At 43.8% G+C, this 18,916-nt stretch overlaps 1 protein-coding gene across 4 annotated transcripts in view; it reads right to left on the minus strand.

Moving 5' to 3' along the window:
- Positions 1–15,260, minus strand: part of LOC149451829 (OCIA domain-containing protein 1-like) — a 55,246-nt gene extending 39,986 nt beyond the window's left edge. For 2 of the 4 annotated variants that reach the window (XM_089690106.1, XM_089690105.1), the window contains exons 1-3: positions 15,110–15,260; positions 5,950–6,022; positions 3,775–3,828 (exon numbers count right to left, since the gene is read on the minus strand). In XM_089690106.1, the coding sequence (XP_089546232.1) occupies positions 3,775–3,828; positions 5,950–6,022; positions 15,110–15,151 (169 nt within the window). In that variant the 5' untranslated portion in view covers positions 15,152–15,260. Of the gene's footprint in view, positions 1–3,774; positions 3,829–5,949; positions 6,023–6,293; positions 6,424–15,109 lie in introns of those variants that run through there. The other 2 variants (XM_089690107.1, XM_089690108.1) reach the window with 2 other exon arrangements.
- Between the last annotated feature and the right edge of the window lie 3,656 nt (positions 15,261–18,916).

Here is an 18,916-nt window from a genome sequence, read left to right on the forward strand (position 1 = left end):
GTCCGGCAGCAGCATTCATGATAGACTGAAGAGGGGATAGCCTGCGGTGAGGTAGCCCAATGAGGAGGGAGTTACAATAGTCAAGGCGAGAGATAACAAGGGAGTGAATAAGTTGCTTAGTAGTTTCCAAGGTTAAAAATGTCCGTATCTTGGAGATGTTGTGGAGGGGAAGTCTACATGATTTGGACATCAATTGGATTTGGGGCTGAAAGGACAGATGGGAGTCTAGGATGACGCCTAGTACACTGGCATGAGGGGAGGGACTGATGGTTGTATTATTGGTATTGATGGAGAAGTCAGGGGAGGGGGCACGGGCTGGAGGGAATACTAAGAGCTCAGTTTTGGAAAGATTTGGTTTGAGGAAGTGGAGTGACATCCATGCCGATATGTCACTTAGTAGGTTAGTAATGCGAGCGAAAAATGAAGGGGTGAGGTGAGGAGTAGAAAGATAGATTTGTGTGTCATCAGCATAGAGATGGTACTTAAAGCCATGGGAGTTTATCAAGTGACCAAGGGAGGAGGTGTAGATGGAGAAGGGAAGGGGTCCATGGACAGAAGCTTGAGGGACCCCTACAGAAAGAGGGAGTGGAGAGGAGGAGCCAGAGTTATAGGTAATGCTGAAGGAGTGCTGCGATAGGTAGGAGGAAAACCAGGAGAGAGCAGAGTCTTGCAGACCAAGAGAGAGTGGATTTTTTTTTTTTGAGGAGGAGGGGATGGTCAACAGTATCAAAAGCCTCGGAGAGGTCAAGCAATAAGAATACGGAGTAGTGGCCATTGGTTTTAGCAGTTAGTAGATCATCAGTGAGTTTTAGTAGGGCAGTTTCAGTGGAGTGGAGTGGAGTGAGCGAACTGTAAAGGGTCAAGAAGGTTGTTGTCAGTGAGGTAGGAGCTAAGGCAATTGGAGACTAAGTGTCCTAAGAGTTTAGAGGTAAACGGGAGCAGGGAGATGGGTCTTACGTTGTTCAGGTTGGTGGAGTCCAGGGAGGGCTTTTTAAGTATGGGAGTGATGTGCGCATGCTTTAGAGGGGTGGGGAAGGCACCGTTAGAGAGGGAGAGATTGAAGATATGAGTGAGGGAGCATAGGATGGAAGAAGAGGGTGACCGCTGTAGTTGTGAGGGGACAGGATCCATGGGGCAGGTGGTAAGACGGACTTCTGAGAAAACCTTAGTGCCCTCTTCAGTAGTAGCAAGGTCAAAAGAGGAAAGTGTTGAGGGAGGTTTAATACAAGGTATGCCAAGTGGGATGGATGTCTGTACAGTTGAGATGACCCTACGAATTGCATCAATCTTGTTTTTGAAATGATTTGCAATCTCGTAAGCAGTGAGTTACGGGGTGGAGGTGAAAATGAAGAAAGTAGAGAGTTAAAAGAAGAGACAACAAGGACTGGATGACAAGCTATTGATGAGAGTGACAAAGTAGGCTTGTTTGGCAGCATGGAGGGAGGAATTGTATGTTAAGAAAGCAGAGTTATATAGGGTGAAAGCTTGGTGTGATTTGGTTTTACGCCACATTTGCTCCAGCGCACGACTAGGTCTCAAGATTTCTGGTGTCGTCAGTCTGCCAAGGTTGTAATGGTTGGGGCCTGATGCTTCATGTGGTTAGAGGAGCAAGCGAGTCTAATGTGGATGAAAATTAACGGTTGTAGACAGCAGTGGCCAGGTCAGGGCAGGACAGGGGAGAGATTCTGTCATAGAGGTGGTGAGTTGCAGAGTAGAAAAGAGAAGGGTTAAAGTTGTGAAGGTTTCTGCGGGTAACTGTTTGCTGCTTGGAGGGATAAGCATTTGAAGACGAGGAGACTGTGCAGGTGATGAGATTGTGATCAGAGAGAGGAAAGGGGGTGTTTGTGAGGTTGTAGGGAGTGCAAAGAAAACAAGGTCTAATATATTCCCATCAGTGTGAGTGGGGGACTGTGTCCATTGTGTTAAGGCAAAAGATGAGGTTAGGTTGAAGAGTTGGGATGTAGCTGGGTTAACATTAATGGGGTTGTTAAAGTCTCCAAGAATGATAGTGGGTATTTCAGAGGAGAGAAAGTAGGGTAGCGAAGCAGAGAAGTCATCAAGAAAGCGGGACAGCGGTCCAGGAGGTCAGTAGATCACTGCAATCCTTAGAGAAATAGGTGAAAACAGCTGAATGCAGTGAGTCTCGAAAGAAGAGAAGCATAGAGCGGGAGAATTATGGAGGACTTGAAAGGTGCTCAGTGGGGATAGAAGCAAACCAACTCCACCACCTTTCCAGCAACTGGGCCTGGGTGAGAGAGTCCAAAGAAGGCCTCCAGAGGAAAGTGCTGTGGGAGAAGCAGAACCTGCTGCTTGAAGCCAGGTTTCTGTAATTGCTAGTAGATTAAGGGAGCAGGAGACAAAAAGATCATGGACAGAGGCGAGCTTATTAAGAGACAGAGTGGGCATTCCAGAGCGCACATGAACAAGGGAGGGTGGTTATTAGGAGCATGGGGATTGATATTAAATGAAGCGGATTGCGGCTATTTCCAAAGGAAAGAGGGTGCTTGGTGTGGGGGTGAGATACTGCAGGACCAGGGTTTGGGGAGATATCCCCAGAGGTTAGGAGAAGAAGGAGGGTGAGGAAAGTAAGGTGGGAGCGGGATGTATATGAGTGCACATGCCTTCCTGTCCTGGTGTTTGGGTCAGCAGGTAAGTAAAGCATCAGCAGGAGGTGATGAGAGCAATAGTAGAGAGATGGTAGCAGTGAGGGTGAGATGTATAAGCTATGGGGTGGAGCAGAGGGGTGAAGAAATGAGATTTTGGGAACACAGGATAGTAATATGAAAAGGAGGAGCATAGGTGGCATATTAAAAAGGTACATGGAGTGGGACTCAGACTTGTAGGAGATGTTTCCCAGGGTGTTTGCTTGCAGTCCATCCAGCGTGCAGTAGAGTTCTTTGTTGTATCTTACTGCTGCTTGAGTTATCCTGCTTTAGTTCAACTGCATCTTCACACTCCAGCATCAAACACACTCACGCAGAGAACTGTACCCCGTCTGACTGGGCCCCCCCCCCCCCCCCCGTCTGTGACCTCCCCCATGAGTTGGTCTAGATTTATAGGGAGATGGTCAAATGAGCAACTCTTCTCCGCCCCAATTAGGAACTGATAAGGATCACATGAATTGGGGGGGGGGGGGGTGTTTCTCAAAGACAGACAAGCCACAGGGTTAGTCCCTTGTTCTTATATGACTCCTGGAAGAGGGTCATACTAGCTGGATTGTGCACTGGAAAGACAGGTGCAGACCGGCCTGTCTCTTCTGCATAGAGCCCCAAATGGTCCTCATTTTAGTTCATTTGGTCTGCTTTTTAAATATATGCCTTCTTTTCCTTTTGAGTCAAGATTGGTTGATATTGCAACTGTGGACTGTTTACGGATAGCTCAGCAGTTGAGTGTTATTAGATGGAGATATGGGACTATGTTGGCATCTTTTGCCATTATTGTATGACTTTACTATTCTTGATAGTCTTAATGTAAAAACGCATACAATGTTATATTATCCTATTTTGTAAAACTAATAAAAATGATTGAAACAGAAATACAGTACAGCCATAAGCCTCTACTGGTAAAAGGCAAACAAAAAACAGAAAACTAATGTAGCCACCATACCCAAGGAGTGGTAGGCTGCAATAAGATTTTTGTTTTTTGGTTGAGATACGCTTTTATTCGTGCCACATAATGCATCCATCACATTATCCTATAACCAAAATAATAAAAAAATCCACAAAATATAATAATTTTCAAATTTAACAAGTAGGTAAGAAACAAAGTCAGTACCTTTAGAAATGAGGAAGTGTGTGGTAGCCATGCCTATTGCTGAGAAGGGAACAGCTAAGAGAAAAAAAAAAAGAAAGGAAATTGAGATATCAAATCCAACGCAAAAGATTATTTCCTTTCCTCCTTTGTAACCAATATCAACATCTATAACAGTTTTTTTTGGCCATGCTTTTCTTGTAGGTCACATGAGTGCACTTATTTTGCTCTCCTGCGACCCAGAAGCATCCGGCAGCTGTCAGGATCCACCAAGATGCCTGACAGCTGGATTGGCTTTCAGTGCACCGCTGAGAGCCCTAGCCAGCTACACCCTCCCCCCGGTGCTCAAGTGAGTGCTGGAGGGGCAGAGTGGAGCATGAACTGAGCAATCAGCAGTCATGTGATTGCTCATTTCCCAGTCTTAGAGCTGACATGGGACAGCTGCAACATCCCAGCAATGATGCAGCATAGTATTAAGCTTTTTATTTTGTTTGTTTTTTTTAAGATACCCCAAAACTTTCCTTAAAAGTGGCAGTAAACCTAAAATATCTCCGCTATAGAGGCTTGTTTATGCGTGTGCCTTGCTGCCCCTCCGAAAAGCATAACTTTTTATAGGCATTTGACAGGCAGTGAGGCGGTAACCACCCGTTTTAACCCTGAAAATGCTGACCCACTGCACCACAACTGCAGCCTCAAAGCAAGGCATTGTACGATGCGTATGCATACAGCCCAGAACAGCTGCATGCCCTTGTTTAGGTAAGTGGCCAGTGGGGGAGCGAGGGGGAACATGGGCACCACTCGTGCCCATGCTCTGGGTGTCTACAGCTTATTCTGCTCTCTGATCCAAACAGCCCGGGCAGTGGTTAGGACCTCTGCCCTGCTGTGAATTATAGCAATTATATCTGGAGAAGGCACTGTCAAAATACATGCCCCATCGGGAAGTGCTGCTGGTGACATAGGCAGCTGGAAGTCTAACAGGGCTGGCAAGAGTGTTTGAATGACAGAGGCTCCTCTTTTCGGAGCCCAGCCTACACCACTGTGATTGACAGCAACTACCGAAGTGTCTTCTGCATCTCCACCTCAGCCCTCCAAGCGGTGAAAAGAAGAGGTGATCGAGTGGTCACGTGACCGTAAATAAAAGTGCTAATAAAAAGAGAACATCAAAGGATTTAAATTATGAAAATGGGGCAAAATCCACAGTGATGGTGTCAGGTGTGTTTTCAACGGTTTAAGTATACACTATAATTCATAGCTAGGTAATAGTAATCCAAACAATCAGTTGATAAGCATTACTAGTATGTTTCACTTTGAAATCCTAAAATACAACCTGTCATAAATGTGGGCAATTCAAGATTAGCATGAGAAGATCCTCTCTGCAAACCAGATGATCAGAACAATTAGGTAGTGGAATCTATCTGCAAATTTGTCTGTAAAAGTCAAGCTTTTGATATCCACATTCTCCATAAAATGTGATGATTGGCCTTAATGGCCGATAGAAAGGCACAGAGGGTAGGTGTAGCTAGGCCTGAACAAACCTGGTACCTATGGTTGCTATTTGCGCTCTGGTGTTCGGAAACCTGAATGTGCAAGTTCTATGGATTGTGGTTAAATTTAGAAGGTGAAAACACCCACAGAACCAGAACCACCACAACAGAACAAACATATTATGAGATTTAGACAGTTACGTAGCAAAGTTATTGCAACAGTCAAGGCACACACGATTCAGTAAAGAACCCCATTTCCATGAATTAAATACCTATACCCTTACAAAAATAAATTGTTCAAAGTACAATAAATTGTTTTTTAAATTCAGGTCCTATGATCCTGCTGCTCTGCTTCCTATTTCAAAAGGTACAACCTGGGAGGACAGATGACTAAAACAAAATGGGGGAATGCTGCAGAAGATAGGACTAAAATATATTAAAAAAACAGCTTTTTTTTCCTTTTGTTATAAATATAAATATTATTTCCTATGAATATTATGTGATTATTTTATGCAGTCGGCAGGTGGCTCTATACTCCTTTTCACACAGTTGGTGTTCATCCACCTACTAGGAGTTGAAAAACAAAAGCCCATTTACAGTGATCAGCCCAAGACTAAATTTATAGATACTACAGTACTTATATACACCACTATACAATATATAGAGGGAACTAAATTTGTGATAAATGTGAAGACATGTTAAATGCAATACTTACATCTGTACCAAAAGCTATCATTACGACACTCCTTTAAGATTTTGGCCTCTTCTTCGGTGATTTCAATTTTATTCTGTGAAACAAACCTTCTGGTCACCAACATATCCTATAATCACACGGTTAGCTCTTCACTAAACTCTGGGTAACATGCAAAGAATGTAACCATTAAGCCACACTCACAGATATGCCAAATTCATTCAGAAGATTAAAAAAAGACAAACAAAGCAATAACAGAATGACCAAAGACCCTGGTGTCAAAGGTATGTGCACGTGCTAAGTGGGCGATGGCAAACGACAATCTAAAAAAAAAAAAAAAACCACACACACAACAGAGTTAGACTTACCGGTAACTCCTTTTCTATAAGTCTTCCAGGACAGCCCCCATGAGATGTAGAACTCCTCCCTCCGGGACAGGAAACAGGTAAGCATAGTACTTTAAAAGGCGGACCTCCAGGCCTCCCTCTTCAGTTTCACCCAAGAACCACAAGAAGACACTAAAAGACATAAACCATTTATGCATAAGCATACATTACCGTTAAATCTTAGGGTGGGAAATCCCAGCTGTTCTGGAAGACTTATAGAAAAGGAGTTACCAATAAGTCTAACTCTGGTTTTCTCAAAAACGTCTTCCAGGACAGCCCCTTTGAGACGATAATCAAGAACCTACGATAATCAAGAACCTACCCCTTAGGGCGGGGCTACTGCCTGGAGGACTTTGCGCCCAAATGCCTCATCCCATCAAGCAGATCCAGTCTATAATGCTTCACGAAGGTAGAAAAGCTAGACCAGGTGGCTGCCTTACAGATCTGTTCTGGCGAGGCCCCGGCTCTCTGCCCAGGACACGGACAAAGATCAGGCTGAGTGTGCATTAACAAACTGGGGCAGAATCTCTAATAAATTATAGGATTCCGCAATAGTCAGCCTAATCCATCTAGCGATGGTGGATTTGGAAGCCTTGGAACCCTTCTGCGGTCCTGCAAAAAACAGAGTCTGAATTTCTGAACTCTCTCTGGATCTACTAAGATAGGCCAAAAGGCTCCTTCTCACATCCAATAAACATAATCTTTCCTTTTTCTTGCTTGCGGGAGCAGAACAGAAGGTCGGCAATGCTATATCTTGAGAGCTATGAAAGGAGGAGGAAACCTTGGGAAGAAACCCAAGATCTGTTTTGAACACAATTCTATCCTCGAAAACCGCCAAAAAAGGGCTCCCTAATGGAAAGCGCCTGCAATTCACTCACCCTACAGGCTGATGTGATTGCTACCAAAAATACAGTTTTAAGGGTTAAGAACTTTATAGAAGATTTCTCCAGAGGTTCAAAGGACCAAAGCTTTTAGAACCAAAAGATAGATCCCAAACTGGACAGGACCTGACCGCTGCCGGCCTGGAAAAATCTGCTACAAAGGGATCTTGCTGGAGGGGGACCTGACAGAAAACACTAAGGGCCGAGGCCTGCACATTTAAAGTGTTAACCAAAAGACCCTGATCTGCCCCATCCTGGAAGAAATCCAACACTGTCGGGATATCTGGAGGGCTCCGACCTCTACCTAACAACCAAGAGTTGAATCTTTTCTAGACCTTAGTATATATAGCTCTGCTAACTGGTTTGTGGCAGATCACCAAAGTCCTAATTACTCCGTCAGAAAACCCCTGATCTTTCAGTTCTTCAGTAGCCACCCTGCCAACCTCAAAGTTCTTACTTGAGGGTGCAGCTCCAGACCATGAGAGACCAGATCTTCCCTCTCTGGAAGGGGGAACCAAGGCCTAGGATCCACAGCAGATGCCATGAGACCCACTACTCTCAAGATGTACCTTATTGTTGTGGACAAATTACTCTGCAACCCTGCCAGCACCTAATCTATCCTGAGAAACTTTTCTTGTGGAAGGAAGATCTTTCTCTCTACCAAGGAAATCTTGTACCCCAGATAGGTAACTCTCTGGGAGGGAGCCAAGCATGACCTCTCCCTGTTGACGAGCCACACCAGACTCTGAAGGAAGTCCTGAGCAACCTGCAGATCTTCTGTCTACTGTTGGCGAGAGCTGGCCACGAAGAGGAGATCATCCAGATAGGGAATGATCGTAATAAACCTCATTCTTAGGGGAGCTAAGGCCTCCACAAACACCTTCATAAAAATGCTTGGTGCTGAGGCCAGACTAAAAGGTAGAGCCCGACACTGCCAGTGGTGGATCTCTGAACCCATCCTTACTGCTATTCTCAGGTAATTCTGACACGCATGTTGAATGGGAATGTGCAAATAGCCATCCCTCAGATTCAGCGTAGCCATGAAACAACCTGGGTAAAGGATGTTCCTTACAGAGAAGATTCCATCTTGAAGTGTTTGCATCTTAAAGACTGATTGAGAGGGTGCAGGTTTAAGATAAGGAGAAACTTGCCCAAGGGCTTTTTCACTACAAAACATGGGAATAACACCCTCTCCCCTGCTCGTTCCAGGGAACTCGAGTAAGGACCTGCTGATCTACCAGCTCTCTAATTAGGCCACACAGAGCCTGTGCCTTTTCCCAATCCATGGGAAGGTTGGTTACCAGATAGCTCGTGGGGGGACTGGAGTTGAATGTACGGGTTTGAGAAGATTGAAGCCCACTGAGGGAGAAAGGTCCCCAGTCTTCCTCCCACTGGGACGCTCAAGTCATTGAGACTTGGCAGAGCCCTGAGGAGGATTGAATAAGATCTCCCCCCTTACCCTTGTTCTTGTGCCCTGCCCAATATTTCTTGGGCTGAACATCCTTAATTTGCTGGACCTGCGTTTTTTGGCAAAAAACCCTCCTGGAGTAAAATCTTTTTTTAACTCTCCGAAGATGCCCTCTTTTTATTGGCCGTACGCTCCAGAGCCTCTTCGAGACCTGGACCAAAAATGTTATCGCCTGTAAAGGGTAAGGCACAAAGGCACAGTTTGGAGGCTGAGTCCCCTGCCCAGGTCTTTAACCATAAAGCCCTTCTGGCTGAATTCACCAGGGCCGAAGTCCACACGGCTAGCTTAACTGATTTGAATGAGGCATCTGCAAGGAAACCTACCGCTTTAAACAGCAAAGGAAAGGATTGTAGAATTTGCTGCCTGGAAGTCCCTCCTGAGAGATGCGTTTATAACTGGGTTAGCCAGCACTCCAAATTTCTGGCGACACAGGTGGCCGATAAAGCCAGCTTAAAGCTAACAGAGGTGGAATCCCGGGCCCTGCGGAGTAAGATTTTCCCCTCTTTTATCCATAGGATCCTTTAAGGCACCCATATCTTCAAATGTGAAATCTGTCCTCTTAGAAACTTTAGATAAGGGGACGCCCAACTTTGGAACTTTGTTCCATTGCTGGGATCCATCATCCTCAAAAGAAAATCTCCTTTTAAGATTACCTGAAAAGAAGGGCTTCCTTTCAGTGTTTTCCCATTCCAGCTTAATGGTATCAACCGGGGAACTATGGACTGGAAAGACCCTAGTCTTTTTTGCATGTAGACGATGATACGAGATCATGCTTAGACAGACATACAGTTAGGTCCATATATAATTTGGACACAGGCACAATTTTAGTTTTTTTCCAGGTATTTACCAAAACAAATTCAAGCTATAGTTATATAATGGATATGGACTGAAAGTGCACTCTCTTAGGGTTAATTTGAGGGCATGTACATCCAAATTGGAGGAAGGGTTTAGGAATTACAGCTCTTAAGAGTAGCCATCTCCCCTTTTTCAAGGGACCAAAAGTAATTGGACAATTGAATCAAAAATTGTTTCATTGGCCAGGTGTGGGTTAATCCTTCGTTATGTCTTCATCAATTAAGCAGGTTAAAGGTCTGGAGTTGATTCTAAGTGTGGTATTTGCATTTGGAATCTATTACTGTGAACCTACATCATGCGTTCAAAGGAGCTGTCCATGCAAGTGAAACAGGCCATTGTAATGCTTCAAAAACAAAACAAATCCATCAGAGAGATAGCAGCAACATTAGGAGTGGCCAAATCAACAGTTTGGTACATTCTGAGCAAAGAAGAACGCACTAGTGAGCTCAGCAACATAAAAAGGCATGGAGGTCCACGGAAGACAACAGTGGTGGATGATCACAGGATCCTCTCTATGGTAAATGAAAACCCATTCACAACATCCAGACAAATGAAGGACACTTTCCAGGAGGTGGGTATATCATTGTCAAAGTCTAGAATCAAGAGAAGACTTCACGAGAGCAAATACAGAGGGTTCACCACAAGGTGCAAACCAGTCATAAGCCTGAAGAATAGAAAAGCCAGATTAGACTTTGCCAAAAAATATCTAAAAAAAAAGCCAGACCAGTTCTGGAAAAGCATTTTTCGGATGGATGAAACTAAAATTCATTTGTACCAGAATGACAGGAAGAAAAAAGTGTGGAGAAGGCTTGGAAGAGCTCATGATCCAAAGCACACAACATCATCTGAAAAACATGGTGGAGGCAGTGTGGTGGCATGGGCATGCATGGCTTCCAGTGGCACTGCGTCATTGGTGTTTATTGATGATGTGACAGAAGACAGAAGCAGCCGCATGAATTCTGCAGTGTTTAGAGATATACTGTCAGCCCAGATTCAGCCAAATGCAGCAAAGTTGATTGGACGCTGCTTCACAGTACAGATGGACAATGATCCAAAACACACTGCAAAAGCAACCCAGGAGCCTTTGAAGGAAAAGTGGAATATTCTGCAATGACCGAGTCAATGACCTGATCTCAACCCAACTGAGCATTCATTTCACGTGACGTCAGTACGCAGGCTCCTCCTGACACGTTTCATGTGCACATACGTTATCAAAGGGGTCAGGGAGGAGCCTGCATATTTACATCACGTCACCGTGTCCTCATGAAGGTCTGGTGGCCATCTTTGTAAGTGGAACACACTTGTTTTTATTGCTCCACGTGGATGCTTCTTGAATTTTCAATAAATTACTACACCATTCGCGTTTTCCTTTCTGGGCTCGTTTGTTGAGCTATTCCCTTCAAAGTGGAGCTCCTCTGGTGTGCTGAAAGTGGAACGTTTTACTGGATATAGTTCCTGCTCTAGTATATACCTGCTGTGGTTTTCCTTACACTGTGCATGAAGGTGGATGAGGCTGACCTGTTGGAGGAGCTAAAGTCACGCTTCACTTGACATCATGATTATTTCTGACTTTTTATTTGGAATATTTTATTTATTTAGTTTCCTACATTACATTTATTGGATTGTTCACCCATTTGTTACTTGTTTGTCAACTTTTGGCGCTGTCATTCCAGCGTGGCACGGTTTATTTGTGTACTACAGCGCTACTCCACGGCGCTTCACTGATAATATTTTTGTATATATTCACTTACAGTCACCTGTGATTAGTTTTATGCATTTATTTGCTATGGCATTGTATGTATGATTAGCATCGTAGAATTTATAAGCGCCGCACTTTCTTCTTTTCCATTCATCCTTTGAACATGTACCTATCCTTCCAGAGGAAACACTAAAAACTGAAGAGGGAGGTCTGCCTTTTAAAGTACTAAGCTTACGTGTTTCCTGTCCCGGAAGGAGGAGCTCTACGTCTCAAGGAACTGTCCTGGAAGACCTTTTGAGAAAAAAAAACAATGTAACAAAGGGTAGAGCTTGCCCAAGAAGACTAAGCAGGTTTCAACTCATTCAGTGATAATTAAACAGGAAATCTGTTTACCCACTATTGGTAAGTTTTCCGCATTTGTGGAAAACCTTTTTTCTTTTTTTCTAAGGAACATGCCCCTATATACTACTCCAGGGCTCGAAAAATCCAACGCACCAGGTCAACATGGCGACTAGAAATTACATCCTGGCATCTGGGTTCACAAAACGCTTCCCACTGACTTCAATGCAAAAACTCCTGTCAATAGCAACCCTGATGTGAACACTTATCTCCGTATGCCACTCTAATCTATCACTTGCAAGTCAGGAATACACTGCTACAAACTCGCACAGGTCCCTTTTCGTACTGGCACTCAAAACACAATCTGTGTGGATCACATCTGTATGAACAACCTCAAGAGAACACATAATATCTAGCCTGTCATTTGAATCTGTGAGTTTGAGAATGCATATAGAATTGCAAACGTTTGAACCAGGACAGCTCCATTCACACGTGTGTTTTGGGATTGCATCAGAATCGCTGCTATCGCAAAACGCAGGTTCAGGCGCCATTATTTTCAAAGGCACCTAAAACATGGTGCGCATTTTCCATGATTGTCGGGCGGCAAATTGCATCGTGTGAAGCTTGTCACCTAAAGATTGCCTTGCTCCGGGCGCTGACAACCCATGCTACACTAAAATAAAAACTGGCTCTTTTTTTTTTAGATGGCTTCTAGATTCAAAGTCAATTTGTCAAGCCCTGTACTACCCTCACTTCTCTACCACTCCAAAATCTACAGAAGGATAATTGTGCATGTAAGCCCCTGCCCCCTCCATTCCCTTTAATAGAAAGTCTGTCTTGTCATGCTGGGGACTGTCCTTTGAAGTGGATGGCAGTTGCAGCACACATGTGCAGGTACAGCTCTGTAGATTTCAAGGATTAGTTCACTTTTTTAAGAAGAAAGAAAAGTTGAACTAACACCATACACCTTGTGCAGCTGACCAAAATCTTATCCTTTTTTTCCTTGTAGCAGTGAACACTGCTATGAGCTGGGCCAGCACCCATTTGTGTGTTAGCAGTGGCAGATCAGTGAACTGACCTGGAGAGGTACTTGCCTTTTTTTGTCAGCTTGTAGTGTTGTAAAAGACAGCACTGAAGAGCAGCCCTGATCTTGAAATAAATAAAAAAAAAAAAGTAGGTGGCTCAAAGTTGTAGTGTGCTTGTGTTTTTGTGAATGTTCAGGGCTGCTCTCCAGCTCTGTCAGTCACAACAAGTGAAAAGCAAGTGGTGGGAAGCTTCGGACCTGGGCCTGGGTTTGGCTGTGTGATCAGCAGATTTTCTATTCTGTATAATAAAGGCAACAGATGAGCCACAGGGCTTCACAATAGTCAGAGGGCTCTGTGCGGACTGTCTGTGGCACCCCCTCTACTCTATGTCAGAGGCAATGATAGGTCTGTCTCCTTCGTACATCAAATCACACTGCTCACATTTAGTGGGATCACATGCACTGCATTCTCTGGGGGATTCAACAAGACTTCTGCATTTCTGCCTTTACTTCTTCATTGAAGGACAACTTCATCTTTACTGAAATTGTCCAGTGGGATGGAGGCACAGGGTCATAACTATAGAGATAGGACCACAATATACAGAGGAGACTTGGCAAGGCACTGTGGCCTTCACATATATTTGCAAACGTGTGCAACTAAACCTTGGTTTTTAAACATGACAAATGGTTGTAAAGGACTTGATTTTCTTTTTCTTTAAAATAATAAACACATCATACTTACCTGCTCTGTGTAAGGGGCACTCATGCATGCTCACTCCTGAGCCAGCTCTCTGTGTCAATGGGACATACAGGGCATGGCTCAGCTACACCCCCTCCTCACTGACTGTGATTGACAGCAGTGAGAGGCAATGGCTCCAGCTGCTGTGTCCCAGCCAATGAGGAGTGAGAGACCCAGGAGAGCCACTGCTATTGTGCACATTGCTGAATCGAGATCAGGCTCAGGTTTTGGGGTGGGAGCTGCATACTGAAGGTTTTTTTACCTTCATGCATAGAATGTTTGTAGGTAAAAAATCCTTCAGCCTTTAAAACCACTGAAACTGTTAGGGCTAATTTTTTTTTTTTTTGCAGGCAAGCTGGTAAGTGTGCTGGGAAATTTTCTGTTTTTATTGTCCTGAGCCCCTTCCATGTGCACTTTACTGCAAAGGATAGTTATAGATTGTGGTTGCCACTTATCTATACAGCTTGTTGGCTAAATGTTTTGCAGTAATGCACTGGATACCTTCAGCTGCCATTGTGCTTTTGCTGGGTGTCCAATGTGTCCCTATGTCTTTAAAGTGATATTAAAGGCAATTTAAAATTAATAAAAACAACAAACATGTCATACTTCCCTGCTGTGTGCAGTGGTTTTGCACAGAGCAGCCCTGATCCTCCTCTTCTCATGTCCCCTGCTAGCACTTCTGGGCCCTGCCGAGTGCCCTCAGAGCAAACAATTCGCTATGGGGGCACCTAAGCAGGCTTGCTCCCCAGCCACTGCTCTGTTTGTCCATTCACACAGTGCGCGGCTCAGCCCTGCCTCCTCTCTCACCTCATGGTCTCACTGGGAGTGATTGACAGTAGTGGGAGCCAATGGCTCCCACAGCGGTCTTAGCCAATGAGAAGGAAGAGTCCTGGGAGTGCTGCTGCATTCATGCACATTGCTGGATCCAGAGGGGTCTCAGGTACATATTAGGGGGAGCTGCTACACACAGGGTTTTCTTGCCTTAACGTATAGAATAATGAAGCCATTACAGCCACATTAAGGAGGGGTGGGCTCCATCCAGGCAAACCTGCCCTAATGTATGTGTATATACACGTATATATACGCATGATTCTGCATTTCTGGGTAGGGGAAGTACATGCCACCATTGGTGGCCTCAGCTGTCGATCACTGCGTCCCTCCCGGCGATCACCGAGTATCACTGACAGGGGAGAGGGCTGTATGTTATAAATGCAGATCTCCCCTGTCAGCTCCAGCACATTGCTTTGTATGGCTCTGCACAGCTATACAAAGCAGTGTGCTTACACAGCCACACACTGCACAGTCAGTACACCAGCACACAGCTAGTACACCAGCACACAGCTAACCCTTTCATCGCCCCAGATGTTCACATGAACTGCTAGACAGGGGCAGCTTTTTGTCTACAGGCCGGCTGGTGAGTGTGCTGAGCCACTGTGTGTGTCATAGATGGAGGAACCGACAATCAGCCCATTACAGATACAACCGGTCATCTTGGATCCACTACAGACTACATACAGGATTTCCTAACAAATCACACCTCTCCCTATAGAAATATTGTGGCTGCGAATGGAGACAAGACTGGGATCGGTGGATCGGTGCTCAGCCTTCCGCACCACACTCCCGTGATCGCTGCGACTCCTTGTCTGCTCTTCTCCGGGCTGTACATGGGATGTGTATGACGGCTCTGATCTGCAGCACGGCGTGTATGAATGACAGGAGGACTGATTATGGTAATGGGCAGCCCGGGCCCTACCGGAGACCCCCCGTCCCGGTGTCTGCACCCCGCCATCTACCTGTGCCTCATCCTGGCCGTATCCTTCCTGCGGAGCGTTCATCTCTCCGACATAAGAACCATGTGACAGCAATGACCTCTCCTCTACACGGAGGAGTACACCCAGCACACCGGAAATCCTCTGTGTTCACCGGATACTATTCCCCGGCTGCCTGCCTCTCATCGCAGTGTATTGTAGGCGGTGGTGGTGTGTCTGGTGTTCTGTATGGGTCTCTTCCCTATATGTACAATGTGTTATATATGTATGTGGGTCCTCCATAGGTACAATGTGTTATATATATATGTATGGGGGTCCTCCATAGGTACAATGTGTTATATATATATATGTATGGGGGTCCTCCATAGGTACAATGTTATCTATATATACATAACACATTGTACCTATGGAGGACCCCATACATATATATATAACACATTGTATCTATGGAGGACCCCCATACATATATATATACCATATTGTATCTGGAGGACCCCCATACATATATATATACCATATTGTATCTGGAGGACCCCCATACATATATATACCATATTGTATCTGGAGGACCCCCATACATATATACATATATAGTATCTGGAGGACCCCCATACATATATACATATATAGTATCTGGAGGACCCCCATACATATATACATATATAACACATTGTACCTATGGAGGACCCCCATACATATATATATATATAACACATTGTACCTATGGAGGACCCCCATACATATATATATATATATATATATATATATATATATATATATATATATATATAACACATTGTACCTATGGAGGACCCCCATACATATATATATATATATAACACATTGTACCTATGGAGGACCCCCATATATATATATATATATAACACATTGTACCTATGGAGGACCCCCATACATATATATATATGTATAACACATTGTACCTACGGAGGACCCCCATACATATATATATATATATAACACATTGTACCTACGGAGGACCCCCATACATATATATATATATATATATATATATATATATAACACATTGTACCTATGGAGGACCCCCATACATATATATTTATAACACATTGTACCTATGGAGGACCCCCATACATATATATGTATAACACATTGTACCTACGGAGGACCCCCATACATATATATATATAACACATTGTACCTACGGAGGACCCCCATACATATATATATATAACACATTGTACCTATGGAGGACCCCCATACATATATATATAACACATTGTACAACACATTGTACCTACGGAGGACCCCCATACATATATATATATATGTATAACACATTGTACCTACGGAGGACCCCCATACATATATATAACACATTGTACCTATGGAGGACCCCCATACATATATATTTATAACACATTGTACCTATGGAGGACCCCCATACATATATATATATGTATAACACATTGTACCTACGGAGGACCCCCATACATATATATATATGTATAACACATTGTACCTACGGAGGACCCCCATACATATATATATATGTATAACACATTGTACCTACGGAGGACCCCCATACATATATATATATAACACATTGTACCTACGGAGGACCCCCATACATATATATATATAACACATTGTACCTACGGAGGACCCCCATACATATATATATATAACACATTGTACCTACGGAGGACCCCCATACATATATATAACACATTGTACCTATGGAGGACCCCCATACATATATATATATATGTATAACACATTGTACCTACGGAGGACCCCCATACATATATATATATAACACATTGTACCTATGGAGGGCCCCCATACATATATATATATATATATATATATATATATATATATATATATATATATATATATATATATATATGTATGCCACCAGAATAAATTTAAAACGAAACAATCCAAATAAATTTGAAGTGTAGACTTTCAGCTTTAATTCAAGGGGTTGAACATAAATATCAAGTACACATTTTAGGAACGGCAACCATTTTTATACACAGTCTCCCCATTTTCAGGGGCTCAAATGTAATTGGACAAATGAATATAATTATAAATAAAATGTTCATTTTTAATATTTTGTTGAGAATCCTTTACTGAAAATGACTGCCTGAAGCCTGGAACCCATGGACATTACCAAGGACTGGGTTTCCTCCTTTCTGATACTTTGCCAGGCTCTAACTGCAGCTGTCTTCAGTTGTTCTTTGTTTGTAGGTCTTTCTGCCTTTAGTTTGCCTTCAGCAAGTGAAATGCATGCTCAATTGGGTTGAGATCAGGTGATTGACTCGGCCATTGCAGAATATTCCACTTCTTTTCCTTCAGAAGCTCCTGGGTTGCTTTGCAGTGTGTTTAGGATCATTGTCCTTCTGTACTGTGCTGCATTTGGCTGAATCTGGGCTGACAGTACAGGTGAAACTCAAAAAATTTGAATATCGTGCAAAATTCATTTATTTCAGTAATGCAACTTAAAAGGTGAAACTAATATATGAGATAGACACATTACATGCAAAGCAAGATAGTTCAAGCTGTGATTTGTCATAATTGTGATGATTAAGGCTTACAGCTCATGAAAACCCCAACTCCACAATCTCAGAAAATTAGAATATTACATGCAATCAATAAAACAAGGATTGTACATAGAACAATATCGGACCTCTGAAAAGTATAAGCATGCATATGTACTCAGTACTTGGTTTGGGCCCCTTTTGCAGCAATTACTGCCTCAATGCGGCGTGGCATGTAAGCTATCAGCCTGTGGCACTGCTGAGGTGTTATGGAAGACCAGGATGCTTCAATAACGGCCTTCAACTCTCCTGCACTGTTCGGTCTCATGTCTCTCATCTTTCTCTTGGCAATGCCCCATAGATTCTCTTTGGGGTTCAGGTCAGGCGAGTTTGCTGGCCAATCAAGCACAGTAATCCCACGGTCATTGAACCAGGTTTTGGTACTTTTGGCGGTGTGGGCAGATGCCAAGTCCTGCTGGAAAATGAAGTCAGCATCCCCATAAAGCTCGTCTGCGGAAGGAAGCATGAAGTGCTCCAAAATCTCCTGGTAGACGGCTGCATTGACCCTGGACTTAATGAAGCACAGTGGACCAACACCAGCAGATGACATGGCGGTTTGCTTCAGCTCCACATTGGAAAGGCACTAGACCAGCAATGGGCAAACTACGGCCCGGCGGACCTTTTAATCCGGCCCGCGGAGCTAGGCTCCTCTCACAGTCCGCCCTGAAGACCGGTGTAGCATGAAAATCTGTCTCCTATGAGGATCTGTCCCCCTCGAAGTATCTGCGCATGTGCCGGAGATCGCCGATCGGCTGCTAATGCCTGAAACTGGCACATGGGCAGATACGTCGAGGGGGACAGATCCTCATAGGAGACAGATTTTCATGCTACACCGGAACGGCGCGGGACACGGCGAGAGGAAAGGTAAGTGAATTGACACAGGGGGGACTTGGGGACTTAATATGGGGAATTAATTACTATAGGGGGGATGAATTACTATATGGGGGATGAATTACTATGGGGGGTGAATTACTATATGGGGGATGAATTACTATATGGGGGATGAATTACTATAGGGTGGATGAATTACTATAGGGTGGATGAATTACTATAGGGGGGATGAATTACTATATGGGGGATGAATTACTATGGTGGATGAATTACTATAGGGTGGATGAATTACTATAGGGTGGATGAATTACTATAGGGTGGATGAATTACTATAGGGGGGATGAATTACTATATGGGGGATGAATTACTATATGGGGGATGAATTACTATATGGGGGATGAATTACTATATGGGG

This window comes from Staurois parvus, unplaced genomic scaffold, assembly GCF_062004578.1.
Source record: "Staurois parvus isolate SC_StPar_1 unplaced genomic scaffold, SC_StPar_1.0 ptg000517l, whole genome shotgun sequence".
Classification (NCBI taxonomy): domain Eukaryota; kingdom Metazoa; phylum Chordata; class Amphibia; order Anura; family Ranidae; genus Staurois; species Staurois parvus.